Source organism: Coregonus clupeaformis, chromosome 11 (genome assembly GCF_020615455.1).
Source record: "Coregonus clupeaformis isolate EN_2021a chromosome 11, ASM2061545v1, whole genome shotgun sequence".
Lineage (NCBI taxonomy): Eukaryota > Metazoa > Chordata > Actinopteri > Salmoniformes > Salmonidae > Coregonus > Coregonus clupeaformis.
Genome location: NC_059202.1, coordinates 32,825,237 through 32,843,183, shown reverse-complemented (window position 1 = coordinate 32,843,183; position 17,947 = coordinate 32,825,237). Strand labels below are relative to the sequence as shown.

Genomic DNA, 17,947 nt, shown 5'->3' with positions numbered 1-17,947 from the left:
ATGGGTGGGATATTGCCTGCAAGCGCACAATCAGCTGACGTTTCCATTTTGATTGACAGCTGGTAATTCAGGGATCCACAGCAGCAAGAGAGACATGTTGTTAGTCCAATCACTGGTCCAGTAAATCGGGCAAAGTAGCAACGTATCTCTTTGCAAAACTGCCGGGCGGGATTTCCGCAATTGCTAATAATATGGCGAAGACTTACGATTACTTGTTTAAACTACTGTTAATCGGCGATTCTGGCGTCGGAAAGACATGTGTGTTGTTCAGGTTTTCAGAAGATGCCTTCAACTCAACATTTATCTCCACAATTGGTATGTGAATTTCGTAAGTTTTCTGGTTAGAAAAGTTATGCCGGAGGACGGGTAGCTAGCAGCAATGCTAGTGAGCGCCCATCCTGTCATGCTATCGCTAGTTAGCTGGCTAGCTATCTATCTATCTTATTTGGTTAGCATTCAGGACTAGCTAGCTAGTTAATTTAACCGGCTTGTCACTTCTCGATTGGCAATAAAACCAGCACTTCATCATCCCCGTCATACCTCAAATTGAGATTTTCATGAGATTTAAGCAGGCGACGTCACCTGACTCCTTAGCTAACTAACGTTAGCTGTCAAGTGAGCAAAAACAAGCTTACTCTGACTCGTTAGCTAGCTAAATTAACAGTGAAGTTCACTTCCTACACAACAAGCAATACATGAAAGAGTTTGCTAGTTCAAACCACTCACTGTAACATTACAGAAAGGTTAGTTTAGTAGCTACAGGTTGGGGAGGTATCCCCTGAAGTTATGCAGCCATTTACGTTAGACAAGCCATCTCTCAAATTGAAGTTGTGCACTTCCTGTGTCTGGCCTGCAGCATCATCTAAAAAGATGGGCCTCCGTAGCCAGAACCCAGTCTCTCTGGACATGATATCATGCAAATAAATACTAGCTAGCCTTCAAGCAAATGTTGAATGCAGTCTGCTTTTGCCACTTGTGCATAAACAATGCTGTAGGCCTACTGCGGCAGGTAACTTAGTGGGTAAGAGCATTGTGCCAGTAACCGAAAGGTCGCTGGTTCTAATCCCCGAGCCGACTAGGTGAAAAATCTGTCGATGTGCCCTTAAGGGTACTTAACCCTAATTGCTCCTGTAAGTCGCTCTGGATAAGAGCGTCTGCTAAATGACTCAAATGTAAATGTACAAAATAAATCAACCTCAAATGGTTGTGTTTCAAGGATCCTTTGTCGTTTGGAGCGCTGTGGTTAGACAATAGTGAAATAAAATTAAGTGGGTAGCAGTGCAAGAATTGTCTCACTCTTGCTATTCCTCTTTTAGGTATTGACTTTAAAATTAGAACTGTAGAACTAGACGGTAAGAAGATCAAGCTACAGATATGGTAAGACAGCCCTTTGACTTCTTCACAGAATGTCTCTGAAATTATGTCTTGAGAAAGTGCACGTTTGGAATGATCAAAATTGGCCTTTAATTCTACAATTGGGTTAAATCAGGGATGGGAATTAAAGGCTCTCATTGTGTTGTTCTCTCCCAGGGACACAGCTGGCCAGGAGCGGTTTCGAACAATCACAACAGCATACTACAGAGGAGCCATGGTCAGTTGCCTTGCTTCACTATGTCACTCTCACAATGTCACTCTCCTACATGAGAATAAAATCCATATTCAGAGACTTTCATGGCGATCAATTTTTGCATCATTTATGTTAGGCCTAGATTGCACGCTAGTTTGAGTCCCTCCCTTTATTTTGTAAATGAAGCACTACATACCTGAGATCATCCATGGGATGTGTGTGAAATCGCACTGGAATCCTGTTCAGGCCCTTCATAACAATTAGCTTTTCTCTCAAGTGTACAAGTCTCTCAAGTTTACCAGGATGTTAATATCTGACATACATTGTTAAAATGGTTGTTGTTTACCAAGTCTCTGTTTTTGTTTTTCTCCCCAGGGCATCATGTTGGTCTACGACATCACCAATGAGAAGTCATTTGACAACATCAAGAACTGGATAAGGAATATAGAGGAGGTAATTATCAGAAATTATCAACAGGGTAGATTGGTTCCTGGATGCTGATTTGCTGAAACAGCATTTTAAATGTCACATGGTGCCTAAGAACAGTGTTTCCGCTGCAATCATTTAGCTGTGGCGCAGGCAAACTCACTGCTCAATGACAAAAAAAATTTGAACAAAAATATTGAAAGACGCTAGAACAGTCCACATTTACTTTTTTCCTGCAAACAAAACGAGTAATGACTAGAAACACCAGACAACCCCATAGTAAAATAGTTGATCTATTTACCTAGTCAGCTTGTTGTGCGTTCTATGCTAGATAAATATTCCTCTCAAGGCGCATTCAAGTTATGAGTGCCATAGGGAGGGAAACATGTTTCCTGACAAGCAGTCAAAAATAATATTGTGATATTGTCAAAATGATACAATATATTGTCAAAAATAAAATCCCGATATGTAACTGTATCGATTATTTTCCCCCATCACAAATATCAAATAATATGGACCATGCATAGGCTATATGCATGGTCCAATATGCTAAAATAATTCTAACACATATTTTTATCAATATGTTATTGGGATCATTTCTGGAGGTGGAAATTATATTTGAGATGGTGTCAGCATGATTTTATTTTCATTAATTTTGGAGTAGAATGTCCTTTTAAAAAAGTCACCAGAACTGAGCTTCTCAGTCCTTCTACGTAAAAATTATCCAGTGGGGACCCCAGACACCATAAACAGTTATAATTACGTTTGTAACCAGTTTATAATAGCAATAAGGCACCTTAGGGGTTTGTGGTATATGGCCAATATACCACGGCTAAGGGCTGTTCTTACGCACGACGCAACGCGGAGTGCCTGGATACAACCCTTAGCCATGGTATATTGGCCAAATACCACACCCCTTTGGGCCTTATTGCTTACATATACCGTAACCACACCACCTCGGGCCTTATCGCTTAATTGTAACGTGCAGTGCATTCGAAAAGTATTCAGACACCTTCCCCTTTTCCACATTTTATTACGTTACAGCCTTGTTCTAAAATGGATTACATACATTTTTTCCCTCATCAATCTACACACAATACCCTTTAATGACAAAGCGAAAACAGGTTTTTAGAAAATGTTGCAAATGTATTACAAATAACAAACAGAAATACCTTATTTACATAAGTATTCAGACCCTTTGCTATGAGACTCGAAATTGAGCTCAGGTGCATCCTGTTTCCATTGATCATCCTTGATGTTTCTGCAACTTGATTGGAGTCCACCTGTGGTAAACTCAATTGATTGGACATGATTTGGAAAGTCACACACCTGTCTATATAAGGTCCCACAGTTGACAGTGCATGTCAGAGCAAAAACCAAGCCATGAGGTCAAAGGAATTGCCCGTAGAGCTCCGAGACAGGATTGTGTCGAGGCACAGATCTGGGGAAGGGTACCAAAACATTTCTGCAGCATTGAAGGTCCCCAGGAACACCGTGGCCTCCATCATTCTTAAATGGAAGAAGTTTGGAACCACCAAGACTCTTCCTAGAGCTGGCCGCCCGGCCAAACTGAGCAATCGGAGGAGAAGGGTCTTGGTCAGGGAGGTGACCAAGAACCTGATGGTCACTCTGACAAAGCTCCAGAGTTTCTCTGTGGAGATGGGAGAACCTTCCAGAAGGACAACTATCTCTGCAGCACTCCACCAATCAGAGCTTTATGGTAGAGTGGCCAGACGGAAGCCACTCCTCAGTAAAAGGCACATGACAGCCCGCTTGGGGTTTGCCAAAAGGCACTTAAAGACTCTCAGTCCATGAGCCACAAGATTCTCTGATGAAACTAAGATTGAACTCTTTGGCCTGAATGCCAAGCGTCACGTCTGGAAGAAACCTGGCACCATCCCTACGGTGAAGCATGGTGGTGGCAGCATCATGCTGTGGGGGTGTTTTTCAGCAGCAGGGACTGGGAGACTAGTCAGGATCAAGGCAAAGATTAACTGAGGAAAGTACAGAGAGATCCTTGATAAAAACCTGCTCCAGAGTGCTCAGGACCTCAGACTGGGGCGAAGGTTCACCTTCCAACAGGACAACGACCCTAAGCACACAACCGACAATGCAGGAGTGGCTTCGGGACAAGTCTCTGAATGTCCTTGAGTGACCCAGCCAGAGCCCGGACTTGAACCTGATCTAACATCTCTGGAGAGACCTGAAAATAGCTGTGCAGCGATGCTCCCCATCCATCCTGACAGAGCTTGAGAGGATCTGCAGAGAAGAATGAGAGAAACTCCCCAAAAACAGGTGCGCCAAGCTTGTAGCGTCATACCCAAGAAGACTCAAGGCTGTAATCGCTGCCAAAGGTGCTTCAACAAAGTACTGAGTAAAGGGTCTGAATACTTATGTTTTTTTATATATATATTCATTTGCAAACATTTCTAAAAACATGTTTTTGCTTTGTCATTATGGGGTATTGTGTGTAGAATGAGGGGGAAAAACAATTTAATCCATTTTAAAATAAGGCTGTAACGTAATAAAATGTGTAAAAAGTCAAGTGGTCTGAATACATTCCGAATGCACTGTATATCACTGAAGTCTGTACGAGAACAGAAATGACTTTTTTTATTTAAGTACGTTTTAGTGAAAAGTAGCAATTGCATTACATTACACTTTATGTATGATCAATCTTCTGTCTTCGTGTCCAGCATGCCTCTGCTGACGTGGAGAAGATGGTTCTGGGCAACAAGTGTGACGTCAATGACAAACGACAGGTGTCCAAAGATGGAGGGGAGAAGGTGGGTGATCATCACTGATCAGGAAATGAAAAATATCATATCATAAACTACCTGACTGATATCCAAGTGTCTATACAGTAGATGTAGATGTTTTGTGCTACTGTCCATGTTTGCTGTGTGACAGGTGTCCAAAGACAGACGGGAGAAGGTGGGTGATCAGTAAACGTTATGTAGGCTATTATCAATAATTATAATCAATGACTCGCATCTGAGTATCTACAGATAGATAGATTTGGTAGATTTGTGATTGAGCTACTGTCCATGTTCGCTGAGTCTTTTTTTGTGCGTCCCATTTATCTCCCTTTGGCAGTTGGCGTTGGAGTATGGTATCAAGTTTATGGAGACCAGTGCAAAGGCCAATATCAACGTGGAGAATGTGAGTTGACTCATTCTCAGCAGTTAAAAAAACAACAATGGAAGTACAGTAATTGTTCTGTTGGGTTGAAAGAGACTGCACATTGTTTTGTCTCTTTGATCTCAATTTGTCCTGTTTTTTCCACCTTGACATTTCAGGCATTTATGACCCTTGCAAGAGACATCAAGGCGAAAATGGACAAGAAACTAGTAAGTGTGTGTGTTGAATGTGCAAACCTATTTTAGATGGGGTATTGTGTATGTGCTATGACTAAAACTGTTTATGTGTGTGTTCCAGGAGGGCAACAATCCTCAGGGCAGCAGTCATGGTGTGAAGATCACAGAACAGCCCAAGAAGAGCAGTTTCTTCCGCTGCACCCTCCTGTGAGGACCACGATCTTATCATTGTCCACAGCTGGACAGAACTGGACTGGGCTTGCTCAGAGCTCTCCTCTCCTCTTTCGCCATGTTCTCATCCCTCTCTCATTCCCGATATCCCAGACCTCTTTGGGCTTTGAGCTTTTTTCTGCTTCTTCATGTGCCCCCAGTTTACAAACGGTAGCGTTTATTGGCAGGTGGATCAATCAGTAGATCAATCAGGGTTGTTGGATGGGTGTTAGATGGAGGTCTCTATACCAGGCACTCTTCTGTACCATCATGCTCTTATATCGTCTCTCGTAATTACACGTAGGTTTCTGCTCACCCTCTCCTTTCTCTCTGTCTTCTGCAACGGTTATTGTCACAGATACTGTATGTTGCTCTGTGGTTGCACTGCTGCCAAAGTTGAACCTTAGTGAGGTTTTGTCTCAACATGGATTGACCTTATTCTTAAAAGCAGTGGCTTAATTCCATGATAAGACTAATTAACCATCATACATCTGACGTCTTCTGTGAGATTGTTGACTTCCGTGTCATCTAGCTACTATGGAGATTTATTCCAAATGTGTCATCTATGCGTCCCTGTTTTTCCTTTCTCAAATGATAGTGATTCTCTCTTATTCTACCTTGAAAATCCCCATTTGCCATCCAACAAATAACATACAAGAAAGCCACTTATTTTCTTATGATAATACTTTAGGTAAGATAATACAATTCTGAAGTGTTAGTCTTACAATGTTAATAGTAAAGACATACCATTTTAACGACATAGCTGAAAATTAGCTTCTGTGTTCAGTATTTTACGTGTACTCTACCATTATGCAGTTCAGATTATTTTCATGCGCAAGGTTTGCAATGATTATAAACCATATATTTGAGTGTTAGAACAATTCTATGCGCTGGTAACTGCACATTGAGTTAAACCCTGTTTTACTGTGTACTCTTGCACTTTAGTAGTGAAATTGGCTTCACAGCTTACAATTTGCAAAAGCATGTCTTATTCCGGTCCCTTGTATGGAAGTATAGGAATATGTCAGTATTCATTAGAACTATTACATTCCAGAACTTGTGCCAGAGGCTATAAGTTATAATCATCTGTTCCACAATAACATCAGTCTAGTTAGGAAATTAATTGTAATCTAACAATTGAATGCATACATTTACCACATTTTTAGTTTTGGCATTCAAAATGTGTTTTAATATTATACCACTCCACAAAACATTGTGAGTACCTCATTGCCCCAAATATTCATTTTATGTATGATGCAGAGACCACTGAAATAGACATATAGTCCTTTGGGTGGTAATTGCTTTATGTCATTTTTAACGTGCTATGTCTTATGCACCCTTTTCAAATTCCAGCCTTTCAGCCTATTCCTTACTTGTTTACTGGTTGTTATAATTGTGATACTGTAATACAGTGACAATTGCGCCAAAGTAGGCTGCCTTTTATAGTTGTTTTGTAAGCCTATATTCCCATTCCTAGTCAAATGTGGTGATTTTATAAGAGCTCAATTGAATGTCAACCTACTGTATTGAGAATATTTGAAACAGAAATGCCATGAATATTAATTTCCAGGTTTATTACTATGTTCTCCTTTTTTCTGTTGATTTATCAATATGCTGTGACATTCTAGTTCGCTAGAGAACCACTCCTGCTGCTTCTTTAGGGAAAAGGCTACACGGACACTCCTGACCTGCTAACCAATATTTAATTTAAGAATTGGTTAAAATTAGGTTAGGGTCAGGGTTAATCTATCTATCTATCAATCAAATGTATTTATTTATAAAGCCCTTTTTACATCAGCAGATGTCACAAAGTGCTTATACAGAAACCCAGCCTAAAACTCCAAACTGCAAGCAATACAGATTTAGAAGCACGTGGCTAGGAAAAACTCCCTAGAAGTATCAGGAACCTAGGAAGAAACCTAAAAAGGAACCAGGCTCTGAGGGGTGGCCAGTCCTCTTCTGGCTGTGCCGGGTGAAGATAAGAGTGCATGGCCGTTAAGGGTTTGGTTAAGGTAAAGGTCAGTTTTAGATTTTGGTTAGTCGTTTTGAAGGTCAGCAGTGTCCTTATAGTCCCTCCCCTTTAGTCAAGAGGAGTAGCTATGTGTTATCCTGATTTAACTCCAAGGCTCAAATGTTGCGTTGATCCCAAGTACTAATGTGCCAGTATTAAGACCACAATCTATTTAGGTGTGTTTTCAGTTGAAGGTATTGGCATTGCATACTGTATTCGAAGCAAGATAACGGCATACCACTGTAGTGACATGACGATGGACTAAAATGTTACAAGCAAGAGGACATGTAGTCAGTAGAGTGAAACAACAAAACATCCAAGTATGAAAGTGCCCTTGTAGAAAGCCTGCTCTTGATTATGCACTTTTCAATAATTCTCCATTGTCATGAAAGACCAAATGATGAAGAGTTGCAATATTCTACAGTACAGTCCCTATCCTCAAGACTTAATTTTAGTCTAAGCGATTTAAGTCAGCTTCAGGGTGTTAAATGGATGCCTGAAGGCTGGAGGAAAGTGACCTTTCATATTGGATTTAGCATTTTGTTTTTGTTCTTATCTGTCCTTCTCTCTGAGCTTGCCACTGTACATGGCAACAGAAGTGGCTTATTTTCACCTGATGCTTGATATCATGGGCTTTGGAACAATGCATCATGAGATTGTAGGACCTCTTGAAGCTTTTCACATTTGATTTGAAGAACAGCTTCTCTTTGAGATTAGAAATGCGCAAAGGATCATTCTTGTATAGCTTTCTGTTCTTATACTTATTTTTGTCACCTTGAACTTGCATTTCTCAACGCAAACATCTAGGTAATTGAGCACATGTTAAATCATAGCAAAGGAACAACAATGACTTCCCCATGAATTATCACAAATGGTTTCTCTAGTTGTGACATTCAAGTAAATTGTCGTTGGAAATTGAATTATTTTCTGTGTCCTCTCTTGTGTAAAACACCACATGGGTGGGACACAGTCAGTTTGTTGGACTGTTGTATGTCTTAAGGACCTTACAAAGGTCTGGCAAATGTTTCATCAGAATACCAGTTATTATGAAGGTTTATTTTCCTTCTGGTGGAACTATTTGTACATCTTTTTCAGTTTATAAATTACTTTTCTTTGAACATATCATTAGCATTCAATGTTCAAGACAATAATTTGGATTTCATAGTTGATTATGGGTTAAATGGAGGAGAAAATCAATTTACAATTGTAAATAAGAAAAATATCTACAATGATTTTACTGTAGCCTACTTTCATAAATCTTGTTGAATTGATCTACACGTTTGTAGATATGTGTACTTTTGATGATTTATTAAAATGAGATTCTTTTAAAACGTACTGCATTTTGTCAATTTACTTTAAATGTATTAGGCTACCAGTTGTCCCAATGAATTCCTATAATGAGGGAATATTGAAGATATTGAAGAGATCCGACAATAGCCACTGTCGTGTTATATTTATTTTCTACACTTTCGATAGCACCTTTGCTGTTTACATAATTTTTTATGGCACCTGTTGAGAAACAAAACTTTTACGAATTAATCTTAATTTTATCAATGGATATTGAATAGGCCTAATCCTATATGGAATTCATTAACATTTTACAAAACAAAATAGCTTGATAAAGCTGTAATACCAAGGACAATACCACATATAGAACAACGAGACAGATATTTCACTGAATGTTTAAATTAAGCATCCGCTTGGCGTTTCCACTCACTACCAAATGTGGTAGTGAGAGGAAGCACACTGGCGGGCAGTGGGGGAAGAATGAACGAGATGGATTTTGGCCGACATTCTGCAAATGTTCTCATCGATGAAACATTTGATCTCAATACAGTTTTCTGTTCCCAAAACTAGAATATGTTATGAATAGAGTGGACTAAGGTGTGTAGACTTTACCCTTTGCAAAAGTTTTTACAAATCGCGTTGTTTAGAAGGAGTGCAAAGGTGAATTGGGTTAATGCACACGCGAACTTCACAGAGTAGGCGTTCCCTAACAGAAATATGCAGATGATGCTAGAACGCGCCAGTAAGATCTCGCTATCTCGTGCTTGGCTCTGCCCCCCTCCTTGCTTGTTCTGCACAATATGGCTCATTTGTTCCCATTCGAAACGACAGGCTCTGGTCTATCTTGGTTTAGTTGTAAAAAATCTTTGATAGTACTCTTTGGTAATACCTATTGAGGATTTTGGAAGGGGGGGATATGTTTTTTTGGTTGCAGAATGCTTTCTTGAACATGTGAACTTTCATGTGCCTTAATAACAAACTGGTATGTGATCTATAAATATGAACTAAGATGTTAAATAACGAGCCTAGTTCAGCCAAGGACAAAGCACTGAGCTATAGGGAGAAAGACAGGATCCTTCCTGGCGTGCCGTGATTGGCTGAGATAATGGTTAATAATGATACTAATGAACTTGTTTAGCTAAACAAAGGAGACAAAAGAGACCCATTCACAATAAACCCCCCTTTAACATGTGACATTTTAAAGAGATGAGTGGGGCTAAAGGCGTCTGCATGCTTCCCAGCCGAAACAGTTCGGGAGAGTTCGTGCATGTATTATGATGAAGGCATCAGAGGGTGTGAATGTTGCTGAGTGGGCATAAACAAAGAGCTCTCTAGAAAATGTTAAAACATTTCAAGGGCAAGTTTCTCTCCACCCTTTTTCTCAACCTGGACTGGTAGAGGTAACATACTAAATGAAGGGAGACAGATTAATGTACTATGATATTGTAATGACCTGACTAGATCATAAAATAACAACTGTCCAGACAGAGGATTGAGTTTACGAATGGACGGTTTATTAAACCAACTTTACACAGGCTACTGTTTGGCCGTAGCCCACGCCAAATAAATGAAAGATAACCCACAAGCCAATCGTGACCTTCTCTTGTGAAGCCCAGACGTAAAAAAAAGAGAGAACAAAAGGCTAAACCTGGTCTTAACTTCCAATGCTCCATCCCCTGCCCAACCCCCCCTCCACGCCACTCCGCCAACCGCCAGGATGCCCGGCATCAGAACATTCCAGGCATTTCCGTGATTGGCAGATAGCAGGTTGATTGACATGTCGGACCCCGCGAACACTGGGTACTGGTAGGTACAACACAACCATCTACTAGCCTAACACATAACACACAGCTGTCTGTGCGGGTCGCTACACAGCCCCCCACCACAAAGTCCCTCGTCCCCGAGGGAACAAACAAAGTCTCTGAAGCGACCCGGAGGTCTCCTTTGCCTGCGTGGCTGTGATGGCCGCAGAGTGCCCCTCTGGGAACCAGAGGATGAAGGCAAGGACATGGGGGGACAAGGAAGCGGGAACGAGGTAATACAGTCCGTGGCTCTGGGGAACCACGCGGTGACACAGGGGAGTGGGCTGTCTGGAGCCTTGTCTGCGGCACCTGTGGGTGGGTGCCTGGAGAATGTCATTGCCAGAGAGGGGAATTGTGGGGGGTTCCTGGGGTTTGGGGAGAAGAGGCCCCTCTATATGGGGCTAACCTGTCCCGGTGCAGTGTCACCTTTCTCCCCCTGGGAGGAAGCTGCACCCGTAAACAACCTCCCTACCCTCTCCAGGACACTGCAGGGTCCCAGCCAGTGACTGTCCAACTTGGGGCATCTGCCTTTTTTCCTTAGCGGGCTGTAGACCCAGACCAGCTTCCCAGCCACAAAGTGCCTTCCCCGGGTGTGCACGTCATAGTTCCTCTTCTGCCTCACACCTGCATTCAGCAGCTGCTCTCTGGCGAAGGTGTGGGCTGTCTCCAGGCGGTCCTGGAGTCTCCGGGCATACTCCGGCCCCGGGGAAACATGAGGGCTATCCAGGGGGCCGACCAAACGCCATCTCCGCAGGGGTACGGATCTCTCTCCTCAGCATGAGGAGGGCAGGCGTGCAGGAGGTGGAGTCTTGGACAGCGGAGCGGCATGCCATGAGGACCATAGGCAGGTGCTTGTCCCAGTCACGCTGGTGTTTGGAAGAGACGATGGCCAGCTGCTGTCCAAGCGTTTTGTTGAAGCGCTCCACAAGGCCATCACTTTAAGGATGGAGAGGAGTAGTGCGGGTCTTGTGCATACCCAGCCTCTCACACATGGTGGCGAACACACGGGACTCAAAGTTTCTGCCTTGGTCGCTGTGGATGGACTCTGCAGCTCCAAACCTGCTGAACATCCCCGCTGTCAGGGCGTCGACGATGGTCTCTGCCTCCTGGTCAGGCAGAGCATAGGCCTCGGGCCATTTTGTGAAATAGTCCATGGCCGTGAGCACCCAGCGGTTTCCACTGTCTGTGGTGGGGAACGGCCCAACTACATCCACTCCCACCCTCTCCATGGGAGCCCCCACTGGGAACTGTTGGAGCTGAGCATGAGAGCGGCCTGGGGGCCCTTTCTCGCTGTGCAGTTGTCACAGCGGCGGCAAAAGTCTTCCACATCCCTCTTGTGCTGCCCCCAGTAAAAGCCCTGACGGAGGCGGCGCAGTGTTTTTGTGACCCCAAAGTGTCCAGTCCCCACCCCCCATGAGTACTCTGGAGCACAGCCTCCCGCAATGCTTTTGGGACCACCACCTGCCACCTCTCCTCCCCCGTAGCTGACTCCTTCCATGCCCGCTGTAACACGCCATCAGCCAGCCGCAGTCGCTCAAACTTTGACCACAACCCTTTGGTCGCGAGTGAGAGCGCTGTCACCTCTTCCCATGGTGGCCTCACCTGCGCCTCTACCCACTGTAGCACTGGCTGTAGGTCTGTGTCCCGTCCCTGCTGCTGCCCCCATTCAGCCACGTCGACAGTCTGCAGCTCACAGCAGACAGGCCCGCTCGCCCGACACACTGTGGCACAGACCCCCTCCTCTGCACACAGCTCTCTCTCCCGTCCCTCTCTCCGTTCACAGTGGCGGCAGCCGTCTGCAGTACAGGGCCGACGGGACATGGCGTCGGCGTTGGAGTGGCGTGCCCCTGCCCTGTGCACCACCGTGAAGTCATACGGCTGAAGCTCCTCCAACCAGCGTGCCACCTGCCCCTCTGGCTCTCTGAAAGACATGAGCCACTGGAGAGCAGAGTGGTCAGTCCTTACAGTAAAGGGCAGACCACCCAGGTAGTACTTGAAGTGTTTGACGGAAGCCACAACAGCCAAGAGCTCCCGCCGGTGACACAGTAGCGGCGCTCATGTTTGTCAAATGTTTTGCTGAAGTACGCCACCGCTCTCTCCCCCTCTGGCCCCACCTGGGCCAGCACCCCACCCATGCCCACATTGCTCGCGTCTGTGTCCAGAATAAAGGGCAATGTGAGGTCAGGGGAGCGAGCACGGGGGCCTCGATCAGTGCACGTTTGAGGGTGTTGAACGCCTCCTCACACTCCACTGTCCAAGTGAAAGCCTTGTCCTTCGGCAGCAGGCGGTTCAGTGGAGCAGCAACGCTTGAGAAGCCCCGTACAAACCTCCTGTAGTACGAGGCCAGGCCCAGGAAGCTCTTCAGCTGACGCTGGTCGGTGGGGGTGGGCCAGTCTCTGACAGCCGCTACCTTGTCCTCCATGGTGCTGATCCCCTCCTTCCCCACTCGGTGGCCCAAGAAGGACACCTCTCTCCTCATGAAGTGGCACTTCTCGGGGTGGAGCTTCAGACCTGCGGCAGCCACCCTCTCCAGCACACACCGTAGCGCCCCCAGGGCTGACTGGAAGGAGCTGCCATGGGCCAGGATGTCATCGAGGTATACCAGACACTGCTGTCGGGGGATGCCATCCAGCACCCTGTCCATCAAACGCTCAAAAGTAGCTGGAGCGTTGCACAGGCCAAAGCACAGGACCTTGAACTGCCAGTGTCCTCTGTTAGTGGAGAACGCAGTTTTGGCTCTGGCCTCTGGGGAGGGGGCACCTGCCAGTAGCCACTGCGGAGGTCTAGTGAGGAGAACCAGGAGGACCCCCTAACCAGGTCCAGCGACTCATCGATACGTGGTATGGGGTATGAGTCCTTCCTGGTTACCTCATTCAGCTGCCTGTAGTCCGCACAGAACCTCAGCTTGCCCCCCTTCTTCGGAACCATGACGACTGGCGCCGCCCAGGGGCTGTCTGAGGGCTCAATGAAGTCTGCCCGCTGCATCTCCAACACAGCCTTGTCTGCCGCCTCCTGGCGTGCCAGCGGGATACGGCGGGGACGCATCTTGATAGGTCGAGCATCACCTGTGTCGATCTCATGCTGCACCAGATGAGTCTGACCCACCTCTTCCTCACTCAGCGCAAAGCTGTCTCTGAATTCAAACAGCAACTGCCTCAACCGTTCCTGCTGCTCGGGGTCAAGACCAACACAGTTCCTCCCCCCATATCTCCCTCACTGCAGACAGTGTCCTCTCCCCCTCCCATCTGGGGTAGCTGGGCTGGGGGGCGCGGCCCGGGCTCACAGAGGACTGTGTCGTGGAGGTAGCTGGGGAATGTAACATAGCGCCGTAGGTGACAGGGGGCTGGGGAAAAGTCACACCCAGATGTGGGGGAGGGGGGCAGCCATGAGTCTCTGCTGCTTTAACTGTTGGAGTAAAGGGTTTGTTGGGTTGAGTGAATGTGACATTAGGGGCCATGGTGACCTCCGGCCCTCCCTGGAAGCTCAGTGTGCCCCTATTTAGGTCTAACTGGCAGCCTGTGCTCCTAAGAAAGTCCAACCCCAGGATACAAGGGTCCTGCACAGCCGCCACCCACACAGGGTGACGCACAGTCCTGCCCCCACTGTCAGAGTCATTATTCCCTTCCCTTTCATGGGTGCCAGCTCACCTGTGACTGTGCGGAGCTGCACAGTTGTAGGCTCACACTGAGTCCAACCTGGCACAATATCTGGCCTCACCAGGGTTACTGTGGACCCAGTGTCCACCAGGGCGGAGCAGGGCACCCCCCTCCACAGTGACAGGGACATGACAAAAGTCCCCAACACAGGTCCGGCCCACCACAACAACAGGCTCCATCCGCTTGCCCTCGTCTGCTTCTGGGGAAGTGGAGCCTTGCTTCCCCGTCTGTGCCGGTGGGCTCCTCCTGAAGAAGATGGTGGTTGGGATAGAAAGCCAGGGGGTCCGCACTACCCGGTCTATGCGGACCCCGAGCCGTTTCCCTGAGCTCTGGGGGACATGGGGCAATCTCGGCGCAGATGGCCTGGCTGGCCACAACCCCAGCAGACCCTGGGACCAGGGCGTGTGTTTCGTGCCGCCTGTAGCGACACAGCACGAATGAGTTCTGTCATTTCAGCCACCCATGCAGGCTTTTCCGGCTCCGGGCTGCTCTGCCCCCAGCTCGCACAGAGGGTCTGTCTCCCTGCACCCCCACCAAAGCCCCAGCTGAAGCCCCAGCCCACACCAGCTCCCTCTCCAAAGCCATCTCCAAGGCTACCTGCAATGACTCAGGATGAGCCAGCTGGGTCTGTATGCGCAGCTCCGTAGGAGAGAGCGCCTGTATGAACTGGTCCCGTGCTAGCTCGCTCTGCACGGAGGGGGCATGTGAGCATATGCCCGCCGAGAGAGGCTCTCAATGTCATTAGCTAGCACCCGTAGAGGCTCTCCAGGCTGCCTGCGTCTATTACTCAGTTCGGGGGGCGCAGTAGCCCGGGCTGTACACACTGTCCATAGCGCCTCCTCAGTGCTCCCACTAAAGCACCATAATCACGTCTGTCCTCGGGGCTAATCAATATCAAACAGGCCAGAGCTTAATCCGTGAGGCATAAAGCCAACTGCAGTGCCCTATCTTCATCCGACCACCCCCTAAAATGAGCTAACAGTTCAAACTGAGCATGAAAAGCTTCCCAATCCGCCTTACCGGAATACTTCGGGGTCTTAACGGATACGGACGCAGCCGGGAACTGGGCGCCGCCATGTTTGTTTACATCCTGAGCCCCAGATTCCTCGTCCCGCCGCGTCGCGTCACCCCCTTTGGTCCGCCCACCAGAATCCGCGCGAAACACAGTCGACGAAGCACTCATGCCCGCTTCAGCCGCCATCACTCTAACGTCCTCCCTCAAGCGGCCTCTGGGCTCCGATGCCCTGGCGATCTCCTCAGCCAGAACCCCCGACGTCCATGCACACGCACCTCCTTGGCCATAATCGTCCCCTACCTCCACCTTCACTTTCGGATTCCCTCGAAGCATCTTCAACCCCCGTTCTCACCTACGGTAGCTAGCCACAGAAGTCAGCTAGCTAGCTGGCTAACTTTTATCAACGTTTTTACTTCTGACACCAATGTAATGACCTGACTAGATCATAAAAGAACAACTGTCCAGACAGAGGATTGAGTTTACGAATAGACGGTTTATTAAACCAACTTTACACAGGCTACTGTTTGGCCGTAGCCCACGCCAAATAAATGAAAGATAACCCACAAGGCAATCGTGACCTTCTCTTGTGAAGCCCAGACGTAAAAAAAGAGAGAACAAAGGCTAAACCTGGTCTTAACTTCCAATGCTCCATCCCCCTGCCCAACCCCCCTCCACGCCACTCCGCCAACCGCCAGGATGCCCGGCATCAGAACATTCCAGGCATTTCCGTGATTGGCAGATAGCAGGTTGATTGACATGTCGGACCCCGCGAACACTGGGTACTGGTAGGTACAACACAACCATCTACTAGCCTAACACATAACACACAGCTGTCTGTGCGGGTCGCTACAATATGTTATGTTTCATGTGGTATGTATTAATTTGTGGATGTCCATCATCCATTTTGTATGATATGTTACGAATTCCCAAATTGTTGTGGCTCACATTAGCTAAGTGGCTAACGCTAAAGTTACCTATGTGGCTATTGTTAACTTCGGTAGGGGTTAGGCACAGTGTTTCCCAAATCATGCTTTGATTATTTGAATCAGCTGTGTAGTGCTAGGGCAAAAAACACAACGTGCAAACCTTGGGGTCACGATGACCGAGTTTGGGAAACACTGGGGTGTGGTTAGGAGTTAGGTAAAAGGGTTAGGGGAGGAATGATTAGCTAACATGCTAAGTAGTTTCAAAGTAGCTAAAAAGTAGTAAGTAGTCGGAAAGTTGCTAATTAGCTAAATTTGTCCGTGATGAGATTCGAACATGCAAACTTTGGACTGCTAGACGTTTGCTAGATGGCTGACGTTAGCTACGCTAGGGGTTAGGATTAGGAGCTAGGTTAAAGGGTTAGATAACATGCTAAGTAGTTGCAAAGTTGCTAATTAGCTAAAGTTGTCTGTAATGAGATTCAAACACGCAACCTTTGGGTTGATAGACGTTGACGTTATACGCCCACCCATTCACCCCGACCAACCACCCTCCTTTTGTTTTTGTCTTAAGTAACCTTCTGACTTATGTAAACGTAACATATTACAATAATTTGAGTATTACGTGTACTATGTTACGTCTAGTCTATGAGACCAGGCTGCAACGTTTTTTTCTACAGGTTCTAGAACTACCTTTTAAAAATGTGTGAACGAAGGTAATTTGGCTTGGATCCTCAAGAGGTAAGTTGTTTTATTAAAAAGCCTGCTAAAATTGTAATTAGCCACAACAGTTGCGTAGGCTATGTATGTCAGTTGACATGGACATGTGGTTTGGACACAACAGAAAACTTTTCTCATTACATCAACTATTTTACTTTGTACTATTTTAAAGAAATAGACAAGGCAGTATCATGCAGAGGTAACGTGTTGTTGGTAATATATTAATTACCCAGTTTGTTATGACTATTGCATTGTATTCATTTTTATGCATATTTGTTGCTGTATCAGGTTTTTGCCTCCATTAAATAATAGTTGAATACTTATACCAGACCAAAATATATAATGATTTGCATAGCCTATCAATATGGCTGTCAATGTGGTATGTACACTGAGTTCACAATACATTAGGAACACCTTCCTAATATTGAGTTGCACCCCTTTTTGCCCTCAGAACTTAATTCGTCGGGGCATGGACTCTACAAGGTGTCAAGCGTTCCACAGGGATGCTGGCCATGTTGACTCCAATGCTTCCCACAGTTTTGTCAAATTGGCTGGATGTCCTTTGGGTGGTGGACCATTCTTGATACACACGGGAAACTGTTAAGCGTGAAAAACCCAGCTGCGTTTGACCTGTCAAACTGGCAATGGAAATTGGGGTTGATTCCAAACGTTCTTTATTTTACCAGGACACAACTGAGGGTATGAACAGAACACAGACTCAGGGAAGACATGAAGCCCTTTCCTGGTTCAGAGTCCCAACGTGACTTTGTCATTAGGAATGGGGTAGTTCCAGAATGGTTCCATGGCATTATTTCCAGAAAGTAAGTTCTCAAATTGTGTCTCTGTCATTGAAATGCACTCAATGCTTACCAGCAGTAGCAACCAAGGCTAGATGAGACCAATGTAAATACAAATGTGTGGCCTGTAGTGTAGGATATATGCCTTATGACTGTTGTTATTGTATTACAGTAGGGCACTGAAGGGTTGTGTTCTGGCAAATTGCATGTTGTAAA

The 17,947-nt window shown here is 46.0% G+C and overlaps 1 protein-coding gene across 1 annotated transcript; it reads left to right on the top strand.

The window, feature by feature from the left end:
• The first annotated feature begins 95 nt into the window (after window positions 1-95).
• On the top strand, window positions 96-8,862 carry LOC121576806 (ras-related protein Rab-8A-like). Its single transcript, XM_041890290.2, has 8 exons — window positions 96-315; window positions 1,317-1,377; window positions 1,531-1,591; window positions 1,943-2,020; window positions 4,690-4,779; window positions 5,090-5,155; window positions 5,293-5,343; window positions 5,432-8,862. The coding sequence occupies exons 1-8, from the start codon at window positions 192-194 to the stop codon at window positions 5,519-5,521; spliced, it is 621 nt and encodes a 206-aa protein (XP_041746224.1). The 5' UTR covers window positions 96-191; the 3' UTR covers window positions 5,522-8,862.
• The last annotated feature ends 9,085 nt before the right edge of the window (window positions 8,863-17,947 follow it).